The 17440-nt window shown below is 46.5% G+C and overlaps 1 protein-coding gene across 5 annotated transcripts in view; it reads right to left on the bottom strand.

Annotated features, from left to right (window-relative positions):
• GATAD2A (GATA zinc finger domain containing 2A) overlaps window positions 1-17440 on the bottom strand; it is a 180552-nt gene that overhangs the window by 41524 nt on the left and 121588 nt on the right. For all 5 annotated transcript variants that reach the window (XM_038772500.1, XM_038772504.1, XM_038772502.1 and 2 more), the window contains one exon: window positions 14117-14388. In XM_038772500.1, the coding sequence (XP_038628428.1) occupies window positions 14117-14388 (272 nt within the window). The remainder of the gene's footprint in view (window positions 1-14116; window positions 14389-17440) is intronic.

Below are 17440 nucleotides of genomic sequence, written 5' to 3'. Positions count from 1 at the left end.
TCGTTCTCGCCCATCCTGCCATTGACCCCCGACCCACGTCCTTCCCCTGGCCTGGAATGCCCTCCCGCTGCACACCCGCCAAGCTAGCTTGGCTAGCTTGGCTTGTTAGGCCTCCAGGAGGCCTTCCCAGACTGAGCCCCCTTTTTCCTCTCCTCCTCCCCATCCCCCCACCCTACCTCCTTCCCCTCCCCACAGCACTTGTATATATATTTGTACAGATTTATTACTCTATTTTACTTGTACATAGTTACTATTCTATTTATTTTGTTAATGATGTGCATATAGTTTTAATTCTATTTGCTCTGACAATTTTGACACCTGTCTACATGTTTTGTTATGTTGTCCGTCTCCCCCTTCTAGACTGTGAGCCTGTTGCTGGGTAGGGACCGTCTCTATATGTTGCCGACTTGTACTTCCCAAGGGCTTAGTACAGTGCTCTGCACACAGGAAGCACTCAGTAAATATGATTGAATGAATAAATGATAACTCGTTTGCTCTTATGGCTACAACTACCATCTCTATGACGGTGAGTCCCAAATCTACATTTCCAGCCTTGATCTTTCTCTTTCTCGGCAGTCTCATATTTCCTCCTGCCTTCAGGACACCTCTATTTGGATGTTTTACCATCGCCTCACACCTAACATGGCCAAAATAGAACTCCTCATCATTCCACCCAAACTCTATCTTCCTCCGATTTTCCCATTATTGTAGACAGCACCACCATCCTCTCTGTCTCACAAGACTGTAACCTTGGCATTATCCGACTCATCTCCCTCATTCAACCCACATATTCAATGTTACCAAATCCTGTTGGTTCAATCTTCACATCATTGCCAAAATCCACCCTTTCCACTCCATCCAGACTGCTACCACGTTCATCCAAGCATTTCTCTATCCTAGCCTGCTTTGATTACTGCATCAGCCTCCTCGCTGACCTTCCTGCCTCTCCCCATTCCAGTCCATACTTCACTCTGCTGCCCAGATCATTGTTCTAAAAAGTTCAGTCCATGTTTCTCCACTTATCAAGAGCCTCCAGTGGTTGCCCAACCACCTTCTCCTCAAACAGAAACTCCTTACCCTCACCTTTAAGGCACTCAATCAGCTCTCCTACCTTACCTCGATGACCTATTTTATTACACCTCAACCGGCACACTGCTCCTCCAATTGCCAACCTATTCACTGTACCTCGATCTCTCCTCTCTTGCCGTCGACCCCTTGCCCACATCCGCCTCTGTCCTGGAACACCCTCCCTTTTCATATCGCAGAGACGATTACCCTCCCACCTTCAGAGTCTTATTAAAAGCACACCTCTCCCAAGAGGCCTTCCCCAACTAAGCCCTAAATTACTCCCTTTCCCTTCTGTGTCACCCTTGCACTTGGATTTGTACCCTTTATTCACCCCACCCTTAGCCTCACAGCACTTATGTAATAATAAGTGCTTAGAACAGTGCTTAACAAATACCATACTAATAATAATAATAATAATAATGGCATTTGTTAAGCATTTACTAGGTGTCAAGCACTGTTCTGAAAGCTGGGGTAGATACAAGTTAATCAGGTCAGACACTTGAATAGGAGGGCCAACAGGAATTAAATCCCCACTTTCCAGATGAGGAAACTGAAGCCCAGAGAAGCCAAGTGACTTAACCAAAGTCACACAGTAGGCAGGGGGCAAAGCTGGGATCAAAACCTAGGTCCTTTGATTCCCAGGCCTGTGCTCTTTCCTTAGTCCACGCTTTGTTCCTCTCAAGTTCAACTCTCCCAATTGCTCACGTTCTTCCTCAGATCACCAGCTCTTCGAAGCCCTTCTGAAATCCAACCTCCTTTTCTCCCTAGCTGTAGATTATTTTACATCCCTTCCCCCATTGGGACTGTAAACTTTCTGAGGGCACCGATCCTGCGAATTCCACCTCTGTTGCTCTCGCCCAAGCTCACAGTACAACGTCCTGGCCACGAAAGGTGCTTAATCCAGTTAACTGGCTGATTAGAGGTGGACTACTAGGAAGAAACAGGGCTGAACAGATTGGCCCAGGATATAGCACTCAAATCAATAATAATAATGATGGTATTTGTTAAGCGTTGGGCTAGATACAAGGTAAGCGGGTTGTCCCACATGGGGCTCACAGTCTTAACCCCGATTTTACAGATGAGGGAACTGAGGCACAGAGAAGTTAAGTGACTTGCCCAAGGTCACAGAGCAGACAAGCGGCGGAGCTGGGATTAGAACCCATGACCTCTGACTCCCAAGACCGGGCTCTTTCCACTAAACCTTGCTGCTTCATGAAACAGTGCCAGGTCCTACAAAGGGCGACTTAGACACTAACCAAAGACCTGTATTTGTGTGTGCCTAGCGTGCAAGGAATTTTGGTCCCACTCCTGCACATGGCGATCAATGTCAGGATCACTGTCTTTGATATGAAGGATCCTTTCCTTAGGTACTTCCAGCTGCATACCAGCTGTGCTGAGATGACTGCATATTCCCAAAACAGTGGAATCTTGCTTCCCTAAACCATCCCTATGTAACTCTTACAACACCTCTCGATTCTTCTGTGGGCATTCCCGCTTCCTTTCCGTCCTCTCCAATAGTGTCCTGATTCCTTTTTGAGTTCTCTTCGTTCCATTCGGCCCCTTCCCAGCTCAGTAAATTCTGAGACTCCTTTCACGTTCGGGCAGATGGTGTGTATCATGTAGCTATGTAGGGAAAAGCACGATAGGTTCTTAGTAGCAGCCTTTTAATAAAGGCGGTACAAATGTCACTTTGACTCTGATGTTTCTTTTGAAGCACGGGTTTTTCTCAACTCATCATGGAGGATCCCGTCTCCATTAACCAATCAGGTCAGCGAATCAATACATATTTTGGGGGAAGGGAGGAACGAAGTATAAGCAAAAGGAGGAAATACTTCAAATGAGGAGAAACAATGAAGTCATAGATGACTGAAAACTGCCTGTACTTAAAATGGAATCTCAATGAGAAACTATGGTAACTGGGTCATCAGCTGACCCATGCTTATATTTTCTTTTTCTGCCAGGTGACTCACAACCACCACTACTACCTCACACAAGGAATCAATCAATCAATCAATCGTATTTATTGAGCGCTTACTGTGTGCAGAGCACTGTACTAAGCGCTTGGGAAGTACAAGTTGGCAACATATACAGACAGTCCCGACCCAACAGTGGGCTCACAGTCTAAAAGGGGGAGACAGAGAACAAAACCAAACATACTAAAAAAATAAAATAAATAGAATAGATATGTACAAGTAAAATAAAGAGTAATAAATATGTACAAACATATACACATATATACAGGACCTGTGGGGAAGGGAAGGAGGTAAGATGGGGGGATGGAGAGGGGGACGAGGGGGAGAGGAAGGAAGGGGCTCAGTCTGGGAAGGCCTCCTGGAGGAGGTGAGCTCTCAGTAGGGCCTTGAAGGGAGGAAGAGAGCTAGCTTGGCGGATGGGCAGAGGGAGGGCATTCCAGGCCTGGGGGATGACGTGGGCCGGGGGTCGATGGCGGGACAGGCGAGAACGAAGTACGGTGAGGAGATTAGCGGCAGAGGAGCGGAGGGTGCGGGGTGGGCTGCAGAAGGAGAGAAAGGAGGTGAGGTAGGAGGGGGCGAGGTGATGGAGAGCCTTGAAGCCCAGGGTGAGGAGTTTCTGCCTGATGCGCAGATTGATTGGTAGCCATTGGAGATTTTTGAGGAGGGGAGTAACATGCCCAGAGCGTTTCTGGACAAAGACAATCCGGGCAGCAGCATGAAGTATGGATTGAAGTGGGGAGAGACACAAGGAAGGTCAAGAGGCCACTCCCATCCAACTTGGCCCCTTCTCCCTCAATTCTCTACCCCAAGTTCAACTCTCATGCTCCAAATGAAGTGAGAGTACTGGGGGGTGGGGGGTGCTGGGCTCTCCAGTCTACATGTGTCTAAGGCACCAATGAAAGCGCTGACCTCTCTACTTGCCTCCCGCTTTTCAGGATTGGGCAGGGGGAGGGGGGTGGGGGTGGGGCGGTGCGCGTGCAGGAAGGTCGGGGAAGAACAATCTACATCTGGACAACTCCCATATTAACTCGGGTCAAAATTGTTTTTGATCTTCTCGGTCTCTAACGGTGGTTTTTTTTTAAAAAAAGAAAAGCATATTGCTAGTCCACATGGACTATGCCTTATAAATGAAGTAAAAATGTCAGAGGGAATCTCTAGAGATTATGGACCCATGCTGTGCTGAAACAACATCGCTCCGAGTTTAGTTATCTGATGAAAATAAAGCCGACGGGAGGAAATTTAATGATGTTTTGGGCTTCATTCATATACATACCAGACTTCCAAAACAGAACCTTATTCCTAGAGTGTACGTGAGTGTCGCAATTAACAAAAGCTTTTTGGGATCTCGTTCAAAGGCTAAATCTCTTTGACGCGGCCTGCTAATTTCCTAGTTGAGACTCTTTCCTGTTGTGTTTGGCGGAACAAAACTTGCTACTGGCCATGTGACTTGCAACTAAAACTGTCACACGCTTCTTTACCGTCCATGTTTTGTCCCCAACTTCAGCACCTCTGTCCATATTTTGCTAACTGCTTCTACGGAAGATTCTTCACGTTGATTCTTTTCTAAGTTTTAGCAGGATCTTCGCAGGTATCCTCCTCCCATTCCCTCTTTATATTCTTTCAACCAATACACTGACTCACCGTGCCAAGGCAAGCGGTAAGAGAATTCCCAAGTGAGCTGACAGCCAGTTACGTTCTGTTGGGCAGTCGGGGCTATATTTGAAGACGTTGCCACAGGAGCAAGGACCGAAAATATCCCACCTCCGGCTCACATCCTATCTGTCGGCCGGGGTGGAAAACTGGGGTGGAGGATGGCAGATTAGGGGAATTTTTCTACTCTGAATGGCCCGAATTATATATGTGTTATTTCCACACTTGCTGTGGTAGCACATCTAGTCCAATCCTAAATGAAATAGTTTTGGCAAACCCAAAATGGAGACTCTCTATACAAGCAGCGGGACCTAGTGGAAAGAGCCCGGACCTGGGAGACAGAGGACCCGGGCTCTAATTCCAGCTCTTGCCGCTTGCCTGCTCTGGGACCTTGGGCAAGTCACTTCATTTATTGTATTGCACTTTTCCAAGCTCTTAGCCCAGTACCCTGCATAGAGTAAAGCGCTCGATAAATACAGTGGAGTGATTCTCGGTGCCTCATCTGTAAAATGGGGCCTTCTTCCTCCGAGCCTGTCAGCCCCATGTGGGATAGGGACCGTGTCCAACCTGATCATCTTCTATCTGCCCCAAGAGCTCAGTACTGTGCTCGGCACATAGTAAGCACCTGATACCACAATTACCACTATATATTTCTGAATGTTGCTTCAAGAATCCCTACCGCAGCCCCCCGCCCTTCCATGATGACTTCCCACCAAAACATGCTCCCTTATTCATGGAACCTAGTGCTTAACTCTCCAGTTTCGTGCAAGAGAAGCAGCGTGGCTTAATGGAAAGAGCACGGGCTTGGGAGTCAGAGGTTGTGGGTTCTAATTCTGGCTCCGCCACTTGTCAGCTATGTGACTTTGGGCAAGTCACTTAACTTCTCTGTGCCTTGGTTACATCATCTATAAAAGGGGGATGAAGACTGTGAGCCCCACGTGGGACAACCTGATTGCCTTGTATCTATCCCAGGGCATAGAACAGTGCTTGGCACATAGTAAGCGCTTAACAAATACCATCATCATCATTATCAGCTCTAGAATTCCAGATCAGCTTTAATGTAATTTAGATTTCATTTTGATTGGAAACTAAAGCACTTCAAGGGGTCCCCCCTCTCCACAGCAAGATAGAGCATCTTATCAAATATGCAATTTCCTTAAGATCGCTCAATGTAGTTCTGGGATAATAAGAATATTCCCACTGAACGTGGTAGATCCTCACACAAGGACCAAAAAAGCAACAAAGAAAGTACAGATTTAAGACTGTCTACTTGACAGAAAGCCATAGCTACAGGGAAGTCTGTGCAGATGCTCATCTTTCCTGGTAGTTTTTAGCTGCACGAACGAGCACTGGTTCAATTCAGTTAGTGATATTTTGTAAGGGGAAAACGAGAACTGAAATATTAAACGGGAGTCTGTGAAAACACATTTTATTATGATGAACTAAATTATGATTAAACCATTACAAAAATCTTTTAGAAATATGGACTAGACAGATTAATCTTTGCTGATATTTAACAGGAAAAGAAGACAAGTCTTGTTTTGTGAAACCTGACTACTTGGGTTAGCATTGTTAAAAGTTGGTCAGAGGACAACAGAAAGGTTCAATATGCAGTTTAATCATATTTTTCCCCCTCCACAGGGAGAAATAATAATCATCTTTATGGTCACAGTGGCTTGGTTACATAAAGGGTATGAAGAGGTCAGAAACTTTGAGAACTAACAAAAGCAAAAATACAGTAGGCCACAGAATTAAGAAAAAATGTAGTGAACTGAGAAATCCACCAAACATCACTTTTCTCTGATTCAAGTTAGGTGATATAATTTAACTCATGAGAAAAATGCCACTTGGCCACCGATCCCCGAACACCCTGTGGTTAATCTAAACTTGGGTGAAAGCCCCCCTCCCCCCACCCTCCCCCAAATCCAAGAGTATTTCCAAACTTTGTGATTTATGGGTGAGGAAACTACAGACTTGTCAGCGGTCATTCATTCATTCATTCAATTGTATTTATTGAGCGCTTACTGTGTGCAGAGCACTGTGCTTGAGAAGTACAGCTTAGAGAAGCAGCGTGGCTCAGTGGAAAGAGCAAGGGCTTTGGAGTCAGAGGTCATGGGTTCAAACCCCGGCTCCGCCAATTGTCAGCTGTGTGACTTTGGGCAAGTCACTTAACTTCTCTGTGCCTCAGTTACCGCATCTGTAAAATGACTGTGAGTCCCCTAAGGGACAACCTGATCACCTTGCAACCTCCCTAGCGCTTAGAACAGTGCTTTGCACATAGTAAGCACTTAATAAGCGCCATTATTATTATTATTATTACAAGTTGGCTACTTCAACATACAACAAAAAAGACCAGACAAGTACCAGAAACGATTCCTTGAAAACTAGCTCCTCACAGAAACCACAACTTAACTTCAACAAAATTCTCTTCAGCTGCAGGGATTTTCTTGAAGGCTAAGGTAATTAGGGTTACCCCACGGTCTGAATGAAGATGTTGATAACCTTTTTAGCTTGCACTAACTACACGAAAGCTAATTACGAGTCTCAATCATTAAACCTTGAAGCAAACTGTGGTGCAAAGAAACCGAAAAACTCTTTTTCATTACATGCTCCTTACCTGCCTCTATCAAGATTGGACTTTGCAGGTGGCTGGACTTGACAGTCCACTCTTAAAGGTGTACTTTAGAGAAGCAGCGTGGCTCAGTGGAAAGAGCACGGGCTTTGGAGTCAGAGGTCATGGGTTCAAATCCCCATTCCGCCAATTGTCAGCTGTGTGACTTTGGGCAAGTCACTTCACTTCTCTGTGCCTCAGTTCCCTCATCTGTAAAATGGGGATTAAGACTGTGAGCCCCCCGTGGGACAACCTGATCACCTTGTAACCTCCCCAGCACTTAGAACAGTGCTTTGCACACAGTAAGCGCTTAATAAATGCCACCATAATTATTATTATTACTAAAGATCTAGGTTTTCAGCCTCTTGAAAACCTTCAAAGCTTTAAGGCCCATCTCCTCCAAGAGGCCAACCCTGACTAAACCTCCCCTTTTGTCTTCTCTCACTCCCTTCTGCGTTGCCCTGACTTGCTCCCTTTATTCATCCCCTCTCCCAGCCCCACAGCACTTATGTATATATCTGTCATTTACTTATATTAATGTCTGCCTCCCCCTCTAGACTGTAAGCTCACTGTGGGCAGGGAATGCGTCCTGTTTATTGTTAAGTACTCTCCCAAGAGCTTAGTACAGTGCTCTGCACACGGTAAGCGCTCAATAACTACAACTGAATAAATGAATGAATGAAAATGCAAAAGTAAATGTTCCACATTTCACAAAAGGAGACGTACCAACAGCCACGTCAGTTCCGTGAAAGGTTTTAGTTCACAATGTCCAGAAGACATCCGAGGCATCCTTCTAAAAAATTTCTCTCAAGAACACAGCCCAATTTGACTATTTTTTCACATCTAAAGCATTTCTTTCTATCAAATATAGACCGTCAGTCCTGTTCAAGTGTGTGGAATTGCGTCACCCTCTAGTGGTTGCAGCTTAAAGAGGATCAAAAACCCTAAGGAAAGAAGAGGAAGAAGAAAAAAGAAAGAAAAAGAAAAAGAAGGGATGGGAGTAGAAAAAGAGCAGAAGATGCGGGAGCTACTGCTTTGCACAATTGGCATTTGAAAATTGGATTTACCTTGCCATCCCATTAGGAGTAATAATAATAATGATGGCATTTGTTAAGCGCTTACTATGCGCAAAGCACTGTTCTAAGCGCTGGGGGGATACAAGATGATCAAGATGTCCCACGTAGGGCTCACAGTCTTCATCCCCATTTTGCAGATGAGGTAACTGAGGCTCAGAGAAGTTAAGTGACTTGCCCAAGGTCACACAGCAGACATGTGGCAGAGCCGGGATTTGAACCCATGACCTCTGACTCCAAAGCCCTTGCTTTTTCCACTGAGCCACGCTAATACCGCCCCCGGCCCCCGACCTATCATTTGGAAGGACAACACCGTGTGTGTCCAATCCATCTATCAATCAATGGTGTTTAGTGATGATGATGGCATTTGTTAAGTGCTTAATACGTGCCAAGCAGCATTCTAAGAGCTGGGGTAGACACAAGGTGAGCACTGACTGCGTGCAGAGCACCGTACCAAGCGCTTGGGAGAGTACAATACATTGGTGTTAGTAGACCCGTTCCCTGCCCAAAAGTAGCTTACAGACCAGAGAGGGCGGTGGAGGGGGGGAGATGGATGTGAAAATAAATTAAGTGTGTGGACCGAAGTGCCACGGGGCTGAGGGTGGAGCAGATATCAAGTGCCTATGCTCAACTCCGCATACTTGAAGTATCCCCTACGTTTGAGACCAGGATGGTAGCTCCTCTAACATTAGTCTCTCATGTCCTCATCCTATCATTGCCCATGCGCTTGGAGTCCATATTTTCTGAGTACTTTCCCCACCCCACTCCTGTACGTACCTTTATACACGCTTGTTTCCCGAACCTTTAATTCATTTTCACATCCGTCTCCCCTGCTCGACTGTAAGATCCGTGAGGTCAGGGGTTGGGTCTAGTTTCCTGGCTGTACTCTCTCAACTGCTAAATAGAGTGCTCCGCACACAGTCCGCGCTCAGTAGCGCTGAGAAGCTGAGTAATTAAACAGCACGGCTCCCTTCCATGTGGTCTGATAAACGTTTATTTCCCCGTTGGAGCACACACTGATGATTTATGTCTAAAGGGACCTCAATTGAGCAAAAGTGATGGAAGAAAAAATTGCCAAGATGGGCATTTCCAATCTCCGGTTTACATTTACATCATGTTTGCTTCCCAGGAACTCGTGATGGTTCTGCAAACTGTGATTCCCCAAATAACAGATACACACACGACCTTGTGAGGTGGGTGGACCTGCCTTACTCGATCTCCAGCTGAATATGAAAACAATAAACCCCACACCCAACAGTCCACTACCATGAGGCAAAACACATCCCAGGAAATTCAGTGGCACATTGCCTGCTCCCTACCATGTCCGGGCCATTAGGTCAGTTTCCGGGACCACCCTCCCGCTTGACAATAGGAACTTTTTTGCTAAGGTGAAAGAGGAAAGGAGAGGAAAACTTGGGGGGGGGGGGGGGGGGGGGGGGGAGAATACATTTGAGCCACAAACTAAGGAAAAAGAAAAGTCTCTGTTGGCTCGAAAAGGGGAGGCAGGGAAAGATAGCTTCAAAAAAGAGATGTTACCTATATAGTCCTTTTCTGAAGTCATTCTACTTCGTCCAAGTGAGTGTCCTGGACACTGGGAGTATGCCTCAAGCATGTTCTGCCCTCTCTTGCTTTACATTACACAAAGCGAGACCCACGGTTTATAAACAGAAGGTTCCGGATGCGTACCGTCTCCAATTTCTCGTATGAGGTGGGCGCGTACCTGTTCCCTGGACAGCAGCAGCACCTACGTTGCCCGTGGGACTTCTGCAGCCGACATCTCTTTAACGTGAGACATGCCGTTTCTCTTGAGGAGAGAACCTGGAGGCTAAGTTGTGCAGGATGACCATATTGAGCACTCGTTAGGTGCCAAGCATGGTGCTAATTACTGGGGTAGATATGAGACAATCAGATCAGGCACAGTCCCTGGCCCACCCAGGGTTCACACGGTCTAAGGAGGAAGGAGAACGGGTATCAAACCCATGTTTTACAGGTGAGGAAGCCGAGGCAGGGAGAGGCTAGGTGACTTGCTCGAGATCATTCAGCAGCAAAATGGTGGAGCTGGGACTAGAACCCAGGTCTCCTACCTCCCAGTCCCGTGCCCTTTCCATTAAGTCAACCAGCTTTGGGTGAGTTTCAAAACCACCATTCCTAGGCATATAAAAATATATTACTAACAGAGTTTGGTAAATGACGGTTCAGCCAAAATACGGGTCAAAGAACTTTCTGTGAGCTGCCATGATCTAGGCACGGGGTACCACACTACCCAACAGGCCTATCAATCAATCAAGCACCATACTAAGCGCTTGGGAGACCACCATGTAACAGAGTTGGTAGACGCATTCCCTGCCCACACCGAGCTTACGGTCCAGACTACGCAGCTATACGTGGAGCCAGACAATCGAGATACAAAGTTCAAAACTATTTACTCCCTCCTTTCCCCACCTCAACGAAAGCCTTATTTCCTCTGGCCTTTTTGAAATGAGTTTCTTCTGAACTTGAAAAAAGAACTCACCCAGCCTTCTCACTTTCATCCTCTGAGACGGAAGGCGAGATCCACCCTTGCATCAGAGGAATGGATGGGTATGGGTCAGTTCTCCCTTTTGGGTTTACTTTCTGCAGTAGATCGAGCAGGTCTAAGGACCCCGATTTGGGGGTGGCAGGTGAGGGAAGGAGAAGTAGCCAAATATCAAAATTCTAGCTTTGCCTTAAATGGCTCCTATAATCACAACATCTACCATCAGACGTTTTCTTCTCCGAGCATATTTGGTGACGACACAAGGAAACAAGCTATTTTTACCCTCAATTTGTTGTGAAAATAAAACAGCACACGTCTAGAGATTAAGGCACAAAACTGCCAGCAAACCCTTAAATGATGGAGGCCTCTTTGCTCTCGCTCTCTGTGTTGAGTCATAAACAGTTCAAACGAACCCCTCAAAACGGGAGAAAGCAAACAGGTACCATGACCATTTTAATGTACAATGATCCATCGGCGCTTCTGAAATGAAAAGGCATTATTGCCCCTACTGAACACTTCAGAGTTAGTTGGCATTTTGGTCTAGTCCCAACAGAACACATGCGGAGACAAACGGTTTCAGCCATCCTAAATTGTGGTAAGATATAGTTCGGTTTGCTCTCCCCACAAAAGAGGTGCCTACCGTGCCTTATTGATATGCAAAACGTTTAGTATTTACAGGCTGCTACGGCAACGTATAGGTCTAGGAAAACCCCCGAAGGCAGGCTAGAGGCCGCTCAGTTTGAGCAGAGAATCCGATGATTATTATATAATTTCCCTGTAGGAAGATTAACCATGGGCTTGACTTTCTCCTATTTTCCTACCAATCAATCCAAGGTATTTCTTGAGCACTTACAGTGTTGCGGGGTACCGGCCCAAGCACTCAGGAGAGTGTGATATGATAGATTAAGTAGACACGATCCTGGCCCTCAAGGAGCTGACGGTCCAGATGGCATGACAGACAGTAAAATAAATTACAGTTAGGAGAAGCAACAGGATGAGTGTACGAATATGGACATAAGTGCTATTGGGAGTTGGGATGGAGCACCTATGGACTCAGTGCATAGGTGACACAGTAACAAGGGGAAAATCGGGTAGGGAGATGAAAGATTAGTTAGGGAAGAATTCTGGGAGGAGATACGATTACAGTAGGGTTTTGAAGGTGGGAAAGTAGTGGCCTGCTGAAAATAGTAATTGTTAAGTGCTTACTACGTGCCAGGCACTCTACTAAGCAGTGGGGTGGATACAAGCAAATCGAGTTGGACACAGTCCCTGTCCCACGTGGGGCTCACGGTCTTGATCCCCATTTCACAGAGGAGGGAACTGTAGAAGTCAAGTGACTTGCCCAAGGCCACACAGCAGACAAGTGGTGGAGCCGGCATTAGAACCCAAGACCTTCCGACTCCCAGGCCTGTGCTCTATCCACTACACCATGCTACGCGGTGCTCCCCTTTCACACAACTTCACTGGCAGTATTTCCCCACTGGGCCCCGGACTTTTTGGGGGATTCTTCAATACATTAGAACAGATGGTACAAGGACCCCTATAGATGAATCTTCCCTCTCGTCCTCACCACTCCCTTTCGCTCTGCAGGGTAAGAAAACAACTGTTTTCTTCAGAGAAGGACGGCACTGCTCTTCTATATGTCATTTATCTACAGGTCTATCTCCCTCATCAGACTGAAAGCTCCTTGAGGACAGGGATCAGGTAATACTAATTTACTAATTCTACTGAGCCTTCAGTACATTTCTCTCTGACTCCAGTAGGCACCCAGGAAATGCGACTGGCTGGCTGACCGGTCGACTGACCCGCAGCTGTAGAATGCTGCCACTGCATCTCAAGAAACCATAAACGCGTCAATTTTATGGCACGCTTTCAACATCATTGTCCGCCCCCCGCAAAATCTCCCAAAATGTTCACAACTAAGAAGGGCTGGACGCGCTGCCGTGTAATAGCTTGATCCCAAAACAACATCTTTCGGTCACCGAAAACAGGGCTGTCTCTCTATAAGAAATTATCTCTCGTGGACCATGAGCACATCTTCAACTTTTTCTCTTGGGCCTTTCAGTCGAAGACCGAAAAAAAGGGAGGCCGCCGAAAAATTAACTTAAGGGGCTGAAAATTCCTGGTCTCCCCTTGCCCGGGGCACCTTCAATAGCCTCACTGGATATTGGTCTCAGCAGTAACCTCAAAGTGGTGCCCTGAAATATCCTTTGCTCCGGAACTTGGGCAAGAGCGCTCCAAACTGCTTTCGATAGAAATGACGGAGATACGAAACCTTGAAATGCCTCATTGCTGCTTAGGGCAGGCAGGTGGCGACTACTTTTTCTGGCTTTTTTACATAATGAAGACTTAACTAGTAATTGCTCTGGGGAGGGGGTGAAAGACAATCCATTTGGAGGGTGTTTTTTTAGAGCTCTCATTTTTAAATACGATTTTGATCACTTAAATTAAGGCAGATCAGACATAACCACAATAACTTTCAACTTATTAGTATATTAACTAGCAAAACCTACTTATCTCCCATGACTACTGATTTAATCCTCGACAAAAAGCAGACAACGTAATAGGTCAATACATCGACCGGGGTTGTTTTGAATTCAAATTTTCCATCTCTGTGATCTTGGATTACTTGTGTCTTTTGCACATAAAAAAAAATCACTCATTTTAATTAGAGGAAAAGCCTACAACTTCATTAAACTGATTGTCCACATAATGCATACACCTACCCGGGGATAATTTTCTTTCTTGGGCGGTAAAAGCAAGGGTTCATGGTCCTCTATTTCCTAGAGGGCCCATGTCTACGCATCGCCCTCTCTCCCACCCTCTACCACCCCCATCGCAGGTCACTGGAAAGCAAACATGTTTACCAAGTATTTCCTAACCCTTTATCCTAAGCCCCGTTCCCCACTTTCCCGGGAGCAGTGGCCAAAATGTAAACCTTCACCTCGGTGACAGAAGTCGGCCTCTCGAGCTAAACCGCAGTGGCTTGGATTTCAAGTACCCCGAGAATCACAGCTTCCCCCTGCAGGGGGAGGGTCCCCAGGCATAGAGCTGCGACTCCCCTAGATGTGCCAACAGTCACAGTTTGCGGGTTTCCTGAAAGAGCGGCGGCAGCGTTCGGCGCCCTACAATCAGGCCGCTGGTCCAGCCCCATTGCTGGGCGGCGTAACCACCGCCTTTCCCAGAAACCTCAGGATGGGAGGACCGCGGCTAGCTTCCCACCTACCTCTTTGAGGTACTCATGTCGACTGGTTCATCTCCCGTCTGGACTTCAACTTTGATGGTCGCTTTCACTTCTCCTCTTTTGAGTAATCCTTGCACTTTGCCTGCATCCGGCTCGGAGTTCATCGCAACGTCTGCTTCAATCTGTACATCTGATCCCAATAATCCTTTCTCCATTTTTAATTTTTTGCTATCTGCATCGTTTGGGGAGGTTTCTCGCTCAAGTGCTCGTTTCTGACTTCGTGTCCTGCATGCCTCTTCGCTCATTCTGAAGTTCTGATGAGACATGGGGGGGGGGGGGGGGGGGGGGGAGAGGGAGGGAGGGGAGAGGGAGGGAGAGAGAGAGAGAGAGAGAGAGAGAGAGAGAGAGAGAGAGAACATAAAATGGTAAAACTTATGGAAATTAATAAAATGCAGTTTAGGATCTTACGTGGGGGGGAGGGATAGTGGGAAGGGAATTAATAGTTTTTCCATACATGACAAAGACATGGATAGTTGCTGTAAAAGAGTCTCAGAAGAAGCGTAAGCGCATTCCTTCACTTTCTTTCCAAAGGCTTACATTAGTAAAGCGCTGTACTTTAATGTACTCGGTAATCATTATGGTAACAAGATTTTTTTTTAAGCATCTGCAATTATAAGAGCGGAACCATAAAAACCATCCTGTCGCAGAACTAGAAACCTGCACAGGATTAGATAATAAAAACGAAAGTTTGGCTGCTTACCAAAAAGAAAAAAGGATTCTTTGCATGTCCCAGACTTGAGTGCAAATAAAATATGATAGATCTAGATCAGAATCTCAACAGAATTTCCGCCTGTGGGCTTCTAAGTACCTGCATTTGATGGCAGGTGTAGGAATCTGATGTCAAGGGGTAAAGGATTACTATTGCCCTGTGAGAAAGAGAGAGTCCCTTCTGCATTTCCTTACAGTCTGCCACTAGAGAGTAGAGGCACTGCCATGGTAGTAATATTCAAGTTGATACTTTCTTCCCCCTTTCGAATGAATGAGGCAGGCTTTTTCACTCCAGAACACAGAAGTGTTTAACTCCTGTGGGATTCATTTAACCCCTTGGGTGTCAAAGTCATCGAACTTTTCACTTTTCTGGGTCTGGGACTTCACTCCACCACTTTACTGTACCTGCACACCCCCAACCGCCCCTCTACACACCTTGATAAAAAAAAAAAAATGAGCTGAGTCAGTTTTTGATCCCATGACATCACTGGGCTCCACATGACCTTTCCCAGGATTCAGTCTGAGAGACAAAGCACTTTCCAGAAAACCAGTCTGAACCGGTTCCAGACAACAAGCTGAAGTGTTGTTAACCCTCACAGAGACAAGACAGTAGCAAGAACAGCAGTAGAGTCGGTCTGCAGGGCTGCAGTTGGCATTCCAAAACACAAGTGGGAGACAGTCGGCCTCACCGGTCTTAAAGGGAAAGGGACCCGTTTACCAATGCCGAAGAACTAGTACTGCCACTCTCTGTCTTGACTTTTCTGCAAGGACAACTACATAGGCTTAGTTGGCCATCCCTAAATGTCAAGGAGGAAACAGGGCGGCTCTGGGAATCAGGAGACCTGGGTTCTAGTCCCCGTTCTGCTGGCTGGGGCTACGTTAGCAGCGGTGAGGGGTTTGAAAGGGCCACCTACGAGGGTGTTCTGAGAGGTGGGCAGGCCCAGTAGGAATTCTTAAAGAGAAATGGCAAACATGGGCGTCGAAGACCACGGTGACTACCAAGGGAACCGCCCAGGACGCACAGTGGCCTAGTTGTAACCTCGGCTCTGCCACTTGTCTGCTGTGTGTGACCGTGGGCAAGTTGCTTCACTTCTCTGTGTCTCAATTACCTCATCTGAAAAATGGAGATTAAGACTGTGAGCCCCATGTGGGGCAGGGACTGTGTCCAATCCGATTTGCTTGTTTCCACTCCAGCGCTTAGTACAGTGCCTTGCACATAGTAAGCACTTAATACCATCATCATTATTATTAAAGAGCAAGGGCCTGGCAGTCAGGAGGACCTAGCCTCTAACCCCAGGTCTGCTGTGTGACCTTGGGCAAGTCACTTACCTTCTCTGGGCCTCAGTTCCCTCATCTGTAAAATGGGGATTAAGACTGTGAGCCCTATGTGGGACAGGTCCCGATTAGCTTTTGACCATCCCAGCGCTTAGTACAGTGCCTGGCACATAGTAAGTACTTAAATAGCATACCCCCCCCCCCCCCACCCCGACCCAAAAAAACCCATCCCGCTGCGTTATGGCCCTATGTCATGGCAGCAACAGCAACAGCCTCGGTACTAAACTGGGGTCACTTTGGCCACCAACTGATAATAATAATAACATTAATAACTAGGGTATTTATTATTAAGTGCTATGTGCCATGCTCTGTACTAAGCGCTGGGGTGGATACAAGCAAATCGGGTTGGACACAGTCCCTGTCCCACGTGGGGCTCACAATCTCAATCCCCATTTTACAGATGAGGTAACTGAGGCACAGAGAATGAAGTGACTCACCCAAGGCCACATGGCAGACAAGTGGCAGTCGCGATTAGAACCCATGACCTTCTGACTCCCCAGCCCATACTCTACCCACTACGTCACATTGCTTCATCTGAGTCACCTAGACTGTAAGCTCGTAATGGGCAGGGAATGTGTCTGTTATACTGTACTCTTCCAAATGCTAAGTACAGTACTCTGCACACAATAAGCAAGCGCTCAAATACAACAGACTTACTGACCAGCCTATGCACTTGACATTCACCCCACCCTCAGACCCCCAGCACTTACGGTTAGCTGTTAATTTATTATACCATCTCCCCCTCTAGACTGTGAGTTCCTTGTGGGTGGGAAACGCGTCTACCAACACTGCTGTACTGTACTCCCCCAAGCGCTTAGTACAGTGCTCTGCCACTGTACTAAGAGTAAATGCTCTAAAAATGCCACTGAATGATTGTCCACTGCTGTGTTGTTCTCTGCAGCACCGGGTGAGGTTTTCTGATTTTCCTCTTGGACTCGAGAACATCCCAAAGCGTCAGCTTGAAAAGAGCTACTCTTTTCAAGGCGTAGTTTGCCTGGCTGGGCTGCCTGTCCAAGTGGCCTCTGAACATTTGAAGTTGAAGAGCAGATTTTTTTAAAACATGAGAATGTAGGGCTAAATGTTAAGAGTACTGGCTAAATTTAATCTTGGAACGAAAGTCCTGTCCTCAGAGGAACAAAGGTGTTGAGTCATTTAAAAAAAAAATAAGTGAAAACTGGCAAGTTTTCTGTTTTTAAAACTCAATCAAGCAGCTAGCTACGAAGCCTACCAGGTTGGGGTGTCAGGTCACCAGAATGATCGTCG

The sequence above is a fragment of the Tachyglossus aculeatus genome, chromosome X1, assembly GCF_015852505.1.
Source record: "Tachyglossus aculeatus isolate mTacAcu1 chromosome X1, mTacAcu1.pri, whole genome shotgun sequence".
Lineage (NCBI taxonomy): Eukaryota > Metazoa > Chordata > Mammalia > Monotremata > Tachyglossidae > Tachyglossus > Tachyglossus aculeatus.
This window is presented reverse-complemented; position numbering and strand designations above follow the sequence as displayed.